Source organism: Anolis carolinensis, chromosome 2, assembly GCF_035594765.1.
Source record: "Anolis carolinensis isolate JA03-04 chromosome 2, rAnoCar3.1.pri, whole genome shotgun sequence".
In the NCBI taxonomy this organism is placed as follows: domain Eukaryota; kingdom Metazoa; phylum Chordata; class Lepidosauria; order Squamata; family Dactyloidae; genus Anolis; species Anolis carolinensis.
The window spans coordinates 60425019-60437904 of record NC_085842.1 but is presented as its reverse complement, the minus strand read 5'-3'; the positions used below and the strand labels follow the sequence as shown (position 1 = coordinate 60437904).

Genomic DNA, 12886 nt, shown 5'->3' with positions numbered 1-12886 from the left:
TACATTGCTTCAATAAATGGAGACAAAGCCTTTAAACATACAGATGGATTTTGTAAAACTTTTAAGTATCAGTGAGTGCTGAGAAAATGAAAACAGAGCTGAACTGGTTTACTAGATTTTCTCACAAGGGAAAGGACTGGACTACAATATTGTTCCTATGCAGGCTTTAACTTAAAATACAGGTTTACTGCTTTCAAGGGAATGATCACTTCAATCACCAGCTCTAAATGACAGAACTAATGCCAAATATAAAAGAAAGAAAATGCAATAATTGTAAGAAGCAAACCATCAGGTGCGAAAGAGAACATAATTGAACCAAAACTCATCTGCTAATGTTTCTTAAAAAAATGACTTTAAATCCATCATATAATGATTCAAACACCACTGGGCAATTAACCTCACAAAGAATATACTGAAAGGGAAACAAGGCATAATTGAACTATCAAAATGCAATTAGAAAATCAAACACAATTATATAAGAATGCAGCTATATCTCAATTTGTTCAATTGTTTCAGATACCGTTAATATGCTATTTCTTTAAACTCACTCTCCCCATACCCCATCTCTCTTTTAGGGATGCTAAGCAATCCAGTGGCTCTAGCTCAGGCATGGGCAAACTTTGACCTTCCAGGTGTTTTGGACTTCAAGTCCCACAGCTGGCTGGGTTTTCTGGGAGCTGAAGTTCAAAACACCTGGAGGGCTGAAGTTTGCCCATGCCTGCTCTAATCCCTATATAATGTTATTGTATAGCTATATAGCAGATTTCCATGTTATTTCACCCACAGAAAAGAATGGTGGATACCATGCTTTTGGGAAAGGGGCTCTTTGAGTAGCACATCAACATCTTGTGGGTGGCTTAGTGATGAATGCCTTTTTGCAACACTGAAGACATGGGATTTTTTTAAAAAATAGGGTTAAATATCAACATCCCCTGCTTTCTTTTGCCTGTCCTGAAATCTACTCTTGGCAAGTTTTACTGGATGATACCAAAGCTTGACAAAGTTATGCTGACTGGTGAAATCTGGGAAGTATAGGAGGGGAAGGATTTTGGATCACCTTCTCCTATAATCCACTCCATACATTCATGTCCTCTGGGAGACATCTACTTCAGTCAGTTAAAACTAGGCTGATTGTTACCCAAAGAATATTTTCTTTTTTGACCCTGGATTGTGGAATGACTTGCTATAGCAGATTCATCATCCTGATAAGCTGTTTGCATTTTAAACAGCAATCAATAGCAGTTTCTTCTGGCAGGGCTATCCAGGATTTAAAATATTGGTTTATATGCTCTTTTAATTGATATTATACATTAAATCTGTTGTTGTATCATAATTCAATCCATGGGGAGAGGTGGATAATAATAATAATAATAATAATAATAATAATAATAATAATAATAATAATAATGCCTAGAAGATCAGAGGGCAGAGGACTCTTACAAGTAAAACAAGCAGTCAAAGAAGAAGAACATGCCCTGGCAGAATATGTAAAGCAAAGTGAAGAACCTGCTTTGATTGAAGTCAAAAATCAGAAACTCCTCAAAGCACAGCAGACAAAAAACCAATACAAGAAAACCGCACTGCAAACAAGAGCTGACAGCTGGCACAACAAAACACTGCATGGAAAGTTCCTTGACAAAATTGAAGGAAAAGCTGATAAGGAGAAGATCTGGCTATGGCTCACAAATGGGACCCTGAAGAATCATAGAATCATAGAATCATAGAATAGTAGAGTTGGAAGAGACCTCATGGGCCATCCAGTCCAACCCCCTGCCAAGAAGCAGGAAATCGCATTCAAAGCACCCCCGACAGATGGCCATCCAGCCTCTGCTTAAAAGCCTCCAAGGAAGGAGCCTCCACCACAGCCCGGGGGAGAGAGTTCCACTGTCGAACAGCCCTCACAGTGAGGAAGTTCTTCCTGATGTTCAGGTGGAATCTCCTTTCCTGTAGTTTGAAGCCATTGTTCCGTGTCCTAGTCTGCAGGGCAGCAGAAAACAAGCCTGCTCCCTCCTCCCTATGACTTCCCTTCACGTATTTGTACATGGCTATCATGTCTCCTCTCAGCCTTCTCTTCTGCAGGCTAAACATGCCCAGCTCTTTAAGCCGCTCCTCATAGGGCTTGTTCTCCAGACCCTTAATCATTTTAGTCGCCCTCCTCTGGACGCTGACTTTTCTTTAAAAATAAGTACATTCCATGAAAAGCTCTGTCCATTTGCCACAATATTCCCAAGAATATAGTAGTATGCACAGCAATACAGAGTGTCGGTGTGGGTACACAAGTATGTGCGTCTGGTGGCAGCATAAAAAGGTGTTGGAAGCCTCATTTACCTGGTTTGGAATGCTTCTTAAATTTTAGTAAATCTGAGAAAAGTGTGGCCCATGGATTGCATGCAACCCATTGTCTGTTTTTGTGCTCCCCAGTCTCTAAGATCCTGGAAACATCTCCAAAAATATCTCCAAAAATGAACTTCTGGATTTTTTCCTGTTGTAAAAAAAGTCTTCTCCTGAGATAAACATGGTCTAGGACATGGCAAAATTGCCATCTCTGTTTCCAGACTGAATTGGAGATATTTTAAGAAATCATTTGCATGGCCAGTTCTGGTATTTTTTGCTTCCCTCCAAGCTGTCCTTTTTTTGGGGGGGTGGGGGGTGTCAATGTGGTTGTTCACTACAGTAGCCAGTACAGGATATTTCCAGGACAAAACCTCAGATCTAGAGACTGCCCTGATGATATCTTTAAGTACTGTGTGTTACATACCAGCCATAGTTGTTCACAGCTGTTTATTCACACAAACTCACAAATAAGATATAAAATCTTAACTACAGGGACTGTTCTCTGATCAAGATGAAATGAGGGGATTACTCCTTCTCAATTACCTAGAAAGACAGGATACAAAACATTTAATCAAATCTGAGGGCTTACAAACTCTAGAAATAACAGGTCCCTTCTAATGTTGGAAGTGCTGATTAATACATGAATGGGTGACAATCAATGAATATCAGGTGCCGTAGGCTATATTGCAATTGATGGCAATGCCAAACCATCTCTGAGTATTCCTTGCTTGAGAAAACCCTATGAAATTCATGTGGTTGCCAGAAACTACATGAATTTCATAGGGCAACTTGAAAGCACAAGAACAGACACTTGCTTCTATCGAGAAGGAGGATGCAGATCATATGTGCCCTGGTGCCACAAGGACTGGGAGGGAAGGGGGAAGCTCACCACGTAAATGCATAGACTCCTGTAGAATCTTTGCAAGTGGATGAAACCAGTAAGTTAAGCCTTGTCAATTGTAGCAAATTGCTTCTTCACTAGCTGAGTACACTGCCCTTTCCTCTTGCCCAATGCTAAACCCACCAAAACTGGAGAATTTGCAACCTTGTCTCCTGCCTGGAGATGACCCATGGAAACTGGAGAGCCAGGCCCTGAGATCTGGCCCACCTGATTGCCCAGACCTACAGAAGAGCCTACTATGAAACTGAACTTCAATCTGGACATGTTCTAGATGTCTCCCACTTTACATTCACGGTCTCACATGCTATGGTGGGTCCTTGGGTTTGGTTCCAGCCCCCGCCTGACTCCCAGCACCCATGGATAACAGTCTGTGCATGTTCAAGTCTATAGACAATGCTGCAGTAACATGATGTCCTTTATATAAAATGGTGAAGTCAAGGTCTGCTTTTTAGATTTTTCTGGAGAACAGTTTCAAGTATGATTGAACCTGGGAATATAGAATCTATGGATATGGAGGGCTGACTGCACACTCTTATAGTGCTATCATTTCTTGGAATTTGAAGTTTATGGATAAGTAGTTGGCATTCTCTTGTGCCTGACTTGACAACGAACCACAGAATTCCACAAAGTGACCACATGGCAGATAAAGTGGCCGAATAGCTCTAGAACTCCAGGTTCACTTAGGGTCTCTTATATCCTGATGCAAGATGCGTCACTCTGAATATTTATGTCACAAATCCCCAGACTGGCCTCCTTTAGCCTAAAAGCATCTCATGAACTCTTTTCTTTCAACAGCAACAGACACAGCAACAGCTGATCAGCATTATTTATACAGTGTTTCTAACACTGAAAGCATTTTAAACACTTTTCTTGTTGAAACCCACACAGAGGAAGACCAATATTATCTCTAACACTGCAGATGTGAGAAGCAGAGAAACCTGCCCAAGGTCATTGAAAGAGTTCGTACAGAGGGGAAAGTCAAGCTAAAGGGACTGCCCATTCTTTTCAAGACTCTTAAACACTACATTGTATCTTCTCTACCAGTTAAGGGTCATCCCTCTCAATTTTTCATTTCATGGGTTGAAGATGTTGCATACAAATATTTATAAAAAGCCTGAAAAGCACTTGGTCTCATAATGCAGTAAATCTGCAAGCCCATTTTAAAGAAACTAATGTCTGAGGAAGTAACTTACTTGGACTTTGTTTTCGTGTGCCATCAATTCATTTCTGAACTAGAGCAACACTAAAAGGATTTTCTTGACATAGTTTGTTCAGGGTCTGTTTCTCTGTTCAGGCGGAGAGAATATGACTTGTCCAAGGTCACTAAATAGGATTCCATGGCTGAATAGATATTTGAACCCTGTTCTCCCAATGCCCTAGATGAGAGTTTCCCAAACTGTGCTTCTCCAGATGTTTTGGACTTCAGCTCCCCCAATTCCTAACACCTAGCAAACTGGCTGGGATTTCTGGGAGCTGAAGTCCAAAACACCTGGAGCAGCAGTTTGAGAAACACTGGGCTGGAGCAACAGTCAAACCATTACACCACACTGGCTCTCACTTTCTTGTGGGCTACAGTTCATAAAATTCCCTAGATTCTGAGACTTATAGCAAAACAACAACCCAGAAACAAACCCACGCTGCTGAACAATCCCAAGTTCCTGATCCTGAAAGGTCACTAGAGCTCCCTTTCTTCTTCATTGGGATCCCTGTATTCATCTAATTAGAAGTGCCAACTTACCCTGGCTTCCATAACCTGCATCAATGCCAGATCCATCCCAGGATTCCATAGCACTGTCTACACTAGGGATGGTAGTGGAATAAATTTCAGACAGTTTGCTTGTTTTCTGAGAATCAGTCAAGTCATCTTCTGGGTCACTCACTTCATTCATACTTCCAGACTTCTTTGGATAAGTCCCTAGAAAACAGGAGATAGACACAGGCAAATGTTATGGAGACATTTTTTCCAAATAATGTAGAAAGTTCCCTGTTTATTATATTATGTACTTAGCCAGTAGCTAAAAGTTTCATAAGAATCAGAAAATATATTATTGTTTCGTAGCACTCTGACAAGGACAATGTACCCTTTCTTCATTTCATGTTGCACATTTTTTGGCCCATAGGACCTTCAAGCTGCTTCAATCATAACTGAAAGAAAGAGCAAGGGCAATGGGTTTCTAAGCACTGAAAGGCACAAATCACTTCTCCTGCCAGCATGTGGTTCTAAGTGCATTTGCTTGCAAATAGGTTCCACTAAAATCAATTAGAGACTTATTTCTAAGAAATGGTTTTTAGGTTTAGTGGTAGGGAAGTGATTTATTCTTCACCGAATGCTTAAACTGCCATCACCTAGACAATTTTCTCCTTGACCTTACAACATCTCCTGAGATAAAGACTGCTTTTGAAAGGAAGAAAAGAAATCTATAGTCTTTCAAAATTAGGATGAATGAAATTGCTTATGACGACTGTGGAATTCCAATTTTGGATACTTCAAGCTTGGAATGATCAATGGGTATTAACCTCCACCTTTCTGCCACCATTTCAGCTCACGTGTTGCATGCAGAAAGGACTCCAAAAAGCATATCTAAGGAGGTGGGAAAAATATTGTCCAGAATACCAGCCAATCCATCTTTGAACTGACCCGAGATTCTTCTCTGAATTCTTAGGGGGTGATTCTCCAGTAAGAGCAACTGGTTGAGCTATGTGCAGTTCAAATGTAAGAGCATCTAGAGGAAGGGAAAGTAACTCTCCAAGTCTGTTGTGCAAAATACATTACAGACAGCAAAACAAACACCACAGGACTGTTAACCCTTTCCTATGCCACCCAAAGCTTGTATATAGATAGATAGAGATATAGATATTTAGATATAGATATATGGCTGGAGTTACACATAAAAATGTTGCACCTGTTCTGACTTTCATACAACTTAAGAACAAACCTACAGAACCTATCTTGTTCATAATAAGGGGGCTAAGGCTTACTTTGCTTAGCTTCCAAGGTTAGAATCTGCTGCCTTTAAGATATTTAGTGACTTGGGAAGGCCAAGAGCTCGAACACTGTTTCCATCCTAAATACGTGGTGTCACCTTAGACCGAACACTAACATATAGGAAACACTGCACGAACACCAAGCACAAAGTAGCTGCACGCAACAACATCCTGCGGAAACTGACTGGCAGCGCATGGGGAGCAGACCCACAAGTAATAAGAACATCAGCCCTGGCCTTGTCTTTCTCAACTGCAGAGTATGCCTGTCCTGTTTGGCACAAGTCTGCCCATGCAAAGCAGGTGGACATAGCACTAAACGAAACATGCAGAATCATCACGGGATGCCTTAAACCTACACCTGTTGATAAACTCTACAAGTTAGCTGGCATTGCCCCTCCTGACGTGCGACGGGAAGTTGCTGCTAACGGTGAGAGAAAAAAGGTCGAACATTGTGAAAACCACCCACTGCATGGCTATCACCATCCTCCCACCAGACTCAAATCAAGGAAGGGCTTCATGAGAACCACCACTCCTCTTGACGTTCCTCCAGCAACAGCAAGGGTGTCTCTCTGGGCAGCCAAACCTGGCAATTCTAACTGGATGGCCCCCCATGAGGGTCTTCTCCAGGGGCAAACCAGGAATGGGCAACTTGGAAGTCCCTGAACAGACTCAGAAGCGGAGTGGGCAGATCAAAAGACAACTTGGCAAGGTGGCACTACCTGGAGGAATCCTCCACCTTGTGTGACTGTGGAGCTGAACAAACAACTCCGCATATGTATGCTTGCCCACAATGCCCTGCCTCATGTACGGAGGAGGAGTTGTTTAAAGCTACAGACAATGCGTTTGCTGTTGCCTGCTTTTGGTCCAAAACTATTTAGTTGCTTGTGATTTCTTTTCTTTTTTATTTTATTTCCATTATTTGAAATGTATTTGTTGTACCAATGCTTTTGACACGAAATAAAATAAAGATATTTAGTACCCTACATCTATCCCTGCTGAAATTAGTTTTGTTTATTTTGGCCCAGCTATCCAATCTGTTAGGATCATTTTCAATATTGATTCTCTGGGTTATAAAATCCTTCTTCTAATTCAGTGACACCTGTAAATTTGACAAACATGCCTATTTTTCAATCATCAAAGTAGTTTGTAAAGATGATGAATTGCAGGCTTATGTGGCACACCACTTCTCACTTCTCTCCAAGATGAAGAGGACCTATGGTTGAGTACTCTTCGGGTTCAGATACTTCATCAATAGCATTCATCTGGCTAGGGTAATATACTCAATTGATGTCTAAGAAGACAGCAGCTCTTTCATTTTCACAACCACAAAACTACAGCTAAATAGTCTCTAGGGTACCCTTTTCTCTGGCCACTGATTAGCCATGGAGCTGGTTAATAAAATTGATTCAACCTGATAGAGAGGGATAAACTCTCTTGTATATAGAAAGACAAATCTATACAGAACTTCCAAAACAATTGGACACTATTTTTATTGTATTTTTTTAAAAATAAAAATGATTAGGTCTTAATAGGTTTTGATAATTAAAATAAAACCCTTTTTATATTTCTGCTTTATTTTGAAAAGTTAACAATAGAAATGGAAAACATCATATAAAATGAAGCAAATAGTTAAGGATGGTTTCTAGTCTATATTTAGTCAATTAAATGGAATGTATAAAAGGATGCAGTCACAAGAATTAATTAAAGAAATAGTAATAAAAATAAAGACTGACACTGTAGCAGTGATCAAAACAGGATGTTGGCCCTGAAGAGGAAAGATAAGGGTCCAAATAGTCTAAAGACACCAGGTGCCCTCTGATTTTGGAAGTTAAGCAGGCTGAGTGCAGGTTAATATTTGGATGGGAGGCTGCCAGTAAATACTAAGTGCTGAAGGCTAAAATTTAGAAGAAAGAAGTGGCAAAATGACAACTAAGTTTCTTTGTCCCCAAAAAACCTATAAAATTTATAGTATCTATAAAATTCAAAGCCACAACATTACCAGAAGCTACATACACACATACAGAAAGGAAAGCAGATTAGATAGTGCCAAGAAAGTCTGGCTTAAATGTAATAACAGGAAAATTAAATTGAAAGCTGGGTGAGCTTCTGGTTACAACCAGAGGGGATCACACTAAAATAGTGGGGTGATCCTGTCCACCCCTTACTTGGATCATAAAATATTGTGGGTGCATGTGTTGTTGAAGGCTTTCATAGCCAGGATCACAGGGTTGTTGTGTGTTTTCCGGGCTGTATGGCCATGCTCCAGAAGTATTCTCTCCTGACGTTTCATCCACATCTATGGCAGGAATCCTCAGAGGTTGTGAAGTGAAGGCGGTTATGTCTATACACGTATCTTGGTTCACAATCAATTACACAGATATATAAACCGCACTTGCCTAATTTCCAACAGACCTCACAACCTCTGAGGATGCCTGCCATAGATGTGGGCGAAAGGTCAGGACAGAATACTTCTGGAACATGGCCATACAGCCTGGAAAACACACAACAACCCTGTGAGTGCATGGCTATGCAGTCAGTTGTCTTCATTAAAGAAAAACAGAACAGAATCCTAACTGTCAATTTTATACCTGAATCAGTCAGGACTTGAAAATGAACTTCTCTCCTTTCAAGGCCTTGGCTGAGATCCTTAGTCTGGCAAGGGAGGTTGGCGCTATTTTAGAATTTCAAAAGCAAAGAACATGGCAGAGCTAAGGAGCCTGATGTGTGTTGTTTGACTGACAAGTAGCTGGCAGCGAAAGATGCCTATTAAGTTGTTCTCCTATTGGCTTTTCAGCAATTCTTTTAGAAATGTAATGCTGCATCAAAGGGGAGCTGTTTGAAGGGAAGCATTAAGGAAGGAGTTGCTATGCAGAAAGAAGTAAGAAGAGCGTTCCACACTGGCAATACTGAAAATCCTTTTTATGTTACAGAACCGAACAATTTTTGTTGTTGTTGTTCAAAAGAGAGAAACAGTCAAGGCAGCTTCTGACGTCAGAATATCAAGTGAGTGCTTAAGCTCACACCTGCCAGTGAGTCACCTGCTGATTGTTTTGTTTTCTTCTTGCTGTTGCATCAAAGTTATCTCCCGAAGAAACAAAATATTTTTGAGAAATGGACTAGTCGTACCCAATGTTAGAATTAGCATGAACAACAGTTTTAATGTGGTAGAAATAGAATGAAATTCTGCCCATGTGTTGATTGATTTACATTTTAGGTGGACAAATAACTTGGTAAGGGCAAATACATTAAAAATACAAATAAAATATGAGCAATAAAGCAATAACAACATTGAGATCATTATCAAACATCCATCTTTCAAACACATCAAAACGATGACCCTTTACCACAGTCTGTCCTGTATCTATACTCAAGTTGTGGTACATTGCCAAATATAACCAAGAGATTTTGGAGGAAAGGAAATAACAAATGGAAGTACTTACTTTCAGTTTGCTTCTTGATTTTCAGAGTTACAGTCTCTCCAGCCATTTGGAGAAGATGAATGGCTTCACTCAACGGTTTCCCCTTAAGGCTTACATTATTAATAGCTAATATCCGATCACCGACATGGATGGCTCCAGTTCTAAAAAGCAAGTCAAGGAAACTGCAACTACTGAGCATGGTAGTAATTTCATTTAAAAGTCAAATACTTGGCCAAAATAATACTATTTCATCAGCACTTAAAGACATACTCATGTTTAATAAGCCAATGTAATATAACGAGTTAAGTTGAATTCTATTTTAACAGCTTATCTTTTTTGGGATTTTACTTTGTTCTTCTTTGATTTAATAATACTATGAATCACCGAGAGTTCCATTTTGGGAGAAGAAATAAATAAATGTGGCATGGCAAAATCAGTTCACCAGAAAGAAAGTATCAAAATAATTATGCAATTTGATAGCATAAAAGGTAAAGGTTTTCCCCTGACATTAAGTCTAGTCATGTCTGACTCTGGAGGTTGGTGCTCATCTCAATTTCTAAGCCAGCGTTGCCCATAGACACCTCCAAGATCGTGTGTCTGGCATGACTGCATGGAGCACCGTTACCTTCCTGCTAGAGTGGAACCTATTAATCTACTCACATTTCCATGTTTTCAAACTGCTAGGTTTGAAGCTGGGGCTAACAGCAGGAGCTCACCCCACTCCTCAGATTTGAACCGCCGACCTTTCGGTCAGCAAGTTTAGCATCTCAGTGGTTTAATCCGCTGCACCACCAAGGACTCCTATGCAACGATGTACAGTTTAGAAACTATTTATTCACACTGAGTGATCTACTATGAAATAGAAACTTTGTGTATGTTTGCAAATGCACTTCAACATACACATATGAGCTCATCAGTTTCAAAGAAAAGAAGAACCAGACCTGTCTGCAAAATAATTTGTAGACTGATTCTTTGCCCCACACAGAAACAAACGGGAAAGTCCAAATATACGAGATATTCATATGTACATGGAAACACAAATGGGATTCTTGTCATCTCATTGGACTAGTTTCATTTGTCTTAGGCAGAATTTAGCAATCGCTATAAATGGAACTAATGAACTACTATGGAGTAGCATGTTTATATGGTGCCTGAAGGGCTGAGCCCTTGGGAACACACTGATGATAGTTGCTTCTTGTATAACCTAAAGAAATGACAGAGCTTCCAAGTTCTCTCATGCATCACATGGTTGGAGCCCAAGGAATGGCTCAGCTGTGGGCTGCATCACAAGGGCTACACTGATGAATCATGTCACATCTTCTATTTATATTCAGCTAGCTACAGCAGCAGCAGACATTCAGGCCTAAGCATGCAATAAACTGTAATGCCAAGTAGGGTGGGAAAGGTTGAATACTCGTACTTAAGTGTCTTTACTTATTTTATTTCTTACATTTATGTGTTGTCTTTGATGTACTTATCACTCACTGGCTTTCATAGTCAAGTGAGAATCTGAATCCAGGTCTTCTCCACCCTGAGTCTGTCACTCCAACCACTTCACCGGGAATGAGCAAAGCATCACCAGAGGGTCATTTCTAAGATAAACTAACCAATGCCTACCAACAGCGTTATAGACATAGGGTGTTCAGGTAGGCTGCTATTGCTATTTGCCATCAGTTGACCTTGGCTTGTGGCAACCCTATGAACAAGGCAAACTGCCCCATCATCAGATACTCTCTTCAGGCCTTGCAGACTCAGGGCTGTGGCCTCAAAATTAGACTGGGATTTCTGAAATTGCTCAGTACTACACTACCCTAAGAATGTATAAGAATATAGGTGGTGCATTCCTTATTTGGAATTCTAAAAACTGAAAAAGTCCAAGAATTCAAAATTGTCCACATGGTTTGCTGAGATGGTGATGTCTTTGCTTTTGGATGCTTTGCTATATTCAAACTTTATGTTATTCACAAAAATATTAAAAATATTGTCTATAAAAATTACCTTCAGGCCGTGTTTAAAGCATATATGAAACATACATTAATGTGTTTAGATTTGGATCCAACCAACAAGATATCTTGGGGCACTTTCAGACAGGCTGAAAACCCAACAGAAACTGACATTTTAAATTCTAGTTTCTACCAAATAGAGGCCCCAAACCCCATGGTTTTTCTGGTAAATACCCTCCCAGGTCAATCTGGGGTCAATCCAGGGGGTATTGTTATCAGTCCACCCCCTTTTAGAAAACAGGGGGCTGGGAGGGTAGGGTGGCAATGCCATTTTGTGCCTTCGGGGTCCTGGAGCCTGATGAAATGAGATGCTTGTGGAAACTGATCCCCAGGATCGTGGAAGGCAATCCCAAGAGTCAGTCCCCACCAGATACAATACCTGAAAAGTCTGCACCTTCCCAGGTATTTTTTAACCCCTAGTAAACCTGGAAATTCAGGTTTACTTCAGGTTAAACGGGATTAGCTTGGGGCTTTGTCTGGATGCCTCTGGCTACTCCAGTAAAAAATCCTGGGTTTTGAGCCTATGTGGAAGGGCTCTCAGTATATACATACAGTAGAGTCTCGCTTATGCAACCTTCACTCATCCAACGTTCTGTATTATCCAACTCAGTCTGTCTCCCACCCGGATCCACAGCTGTTTCTCTAGGCAAGCAAGGATCACAGATTTTTTTAAATCTTCACAGAACTGAACTTTTTATGGATTTAACTTCCGACAATGTTGTTACTGTAAGTCCATTTTATGCAATTCTATTTTTATTTGTAGTCACATTTTTTTAGTAGTCAATATTTTGTAGTAAATGTTTTCACTACATTGTGATGTTTTGGTGCTAAATTCGTAAATACAGTAATTCCTACATAACGTTACCATGTATTGAACTGCTTTTTCTGTTGATTTGTTGTAAAACATGTTTTGTTGCTTACTTTGTAAAATCATAACGTAATTTGATGTTTGATAGGCTTTTCCTTAATCACTCCTTATTATCCAACATTTTCGCTTATCCAACATTCTGCTGGCCCGTTTATGTTGGATAAGTGAGACTCTACTGTATATTCAAATGATGGAATTCATAAACAGGAAAAAATCCAAAATTCAAAGAACTTCCAGTTCTAAGCATTTCAGATAATGGATGCTCAACTGGTGGTGTTTAGTTAGGCATAGCTTGCTTGCTATACTCACAGTTTGCAGATAATAGCAATAATACAAAAAAGCTCCTTCTTTCATACTATCTCTGCTATTTTAGCTA

At 40.1% G+C, this 12886-nt stretch overlaps 1 protein-coding gene across 11 annotated transcripts in view; it reads right to left on the bottom strand.

Moving 5' to 3' along the window:
* Positions 1 to 12886, bottom strand: part of grip2 (glutamate receptor interacting protein 2) — a 555542-nt gene that overhangs the window by 20612 nt on the left and 522044 nt on the right. For all 11 annotated transcript variants that reach the window (XM_062969791.1, XM_062969795.1, XM_062969798.1 and 8 more), the window contains 2 exons: positions 9661 to 9800; positions 4974 to 5150 (listed from right to left, as the gene is read on the bottom strand). In XM_062969791.1, the coding sequence (XP_062825861.1) occupies positions 4974 to 5150; positions 9661 to 9800 (317 nt within the window). The remainder of the gene's footprint in view (positions 1 to 4973; positions 5151 to 9660; positions 9801 to 12886) is intronic.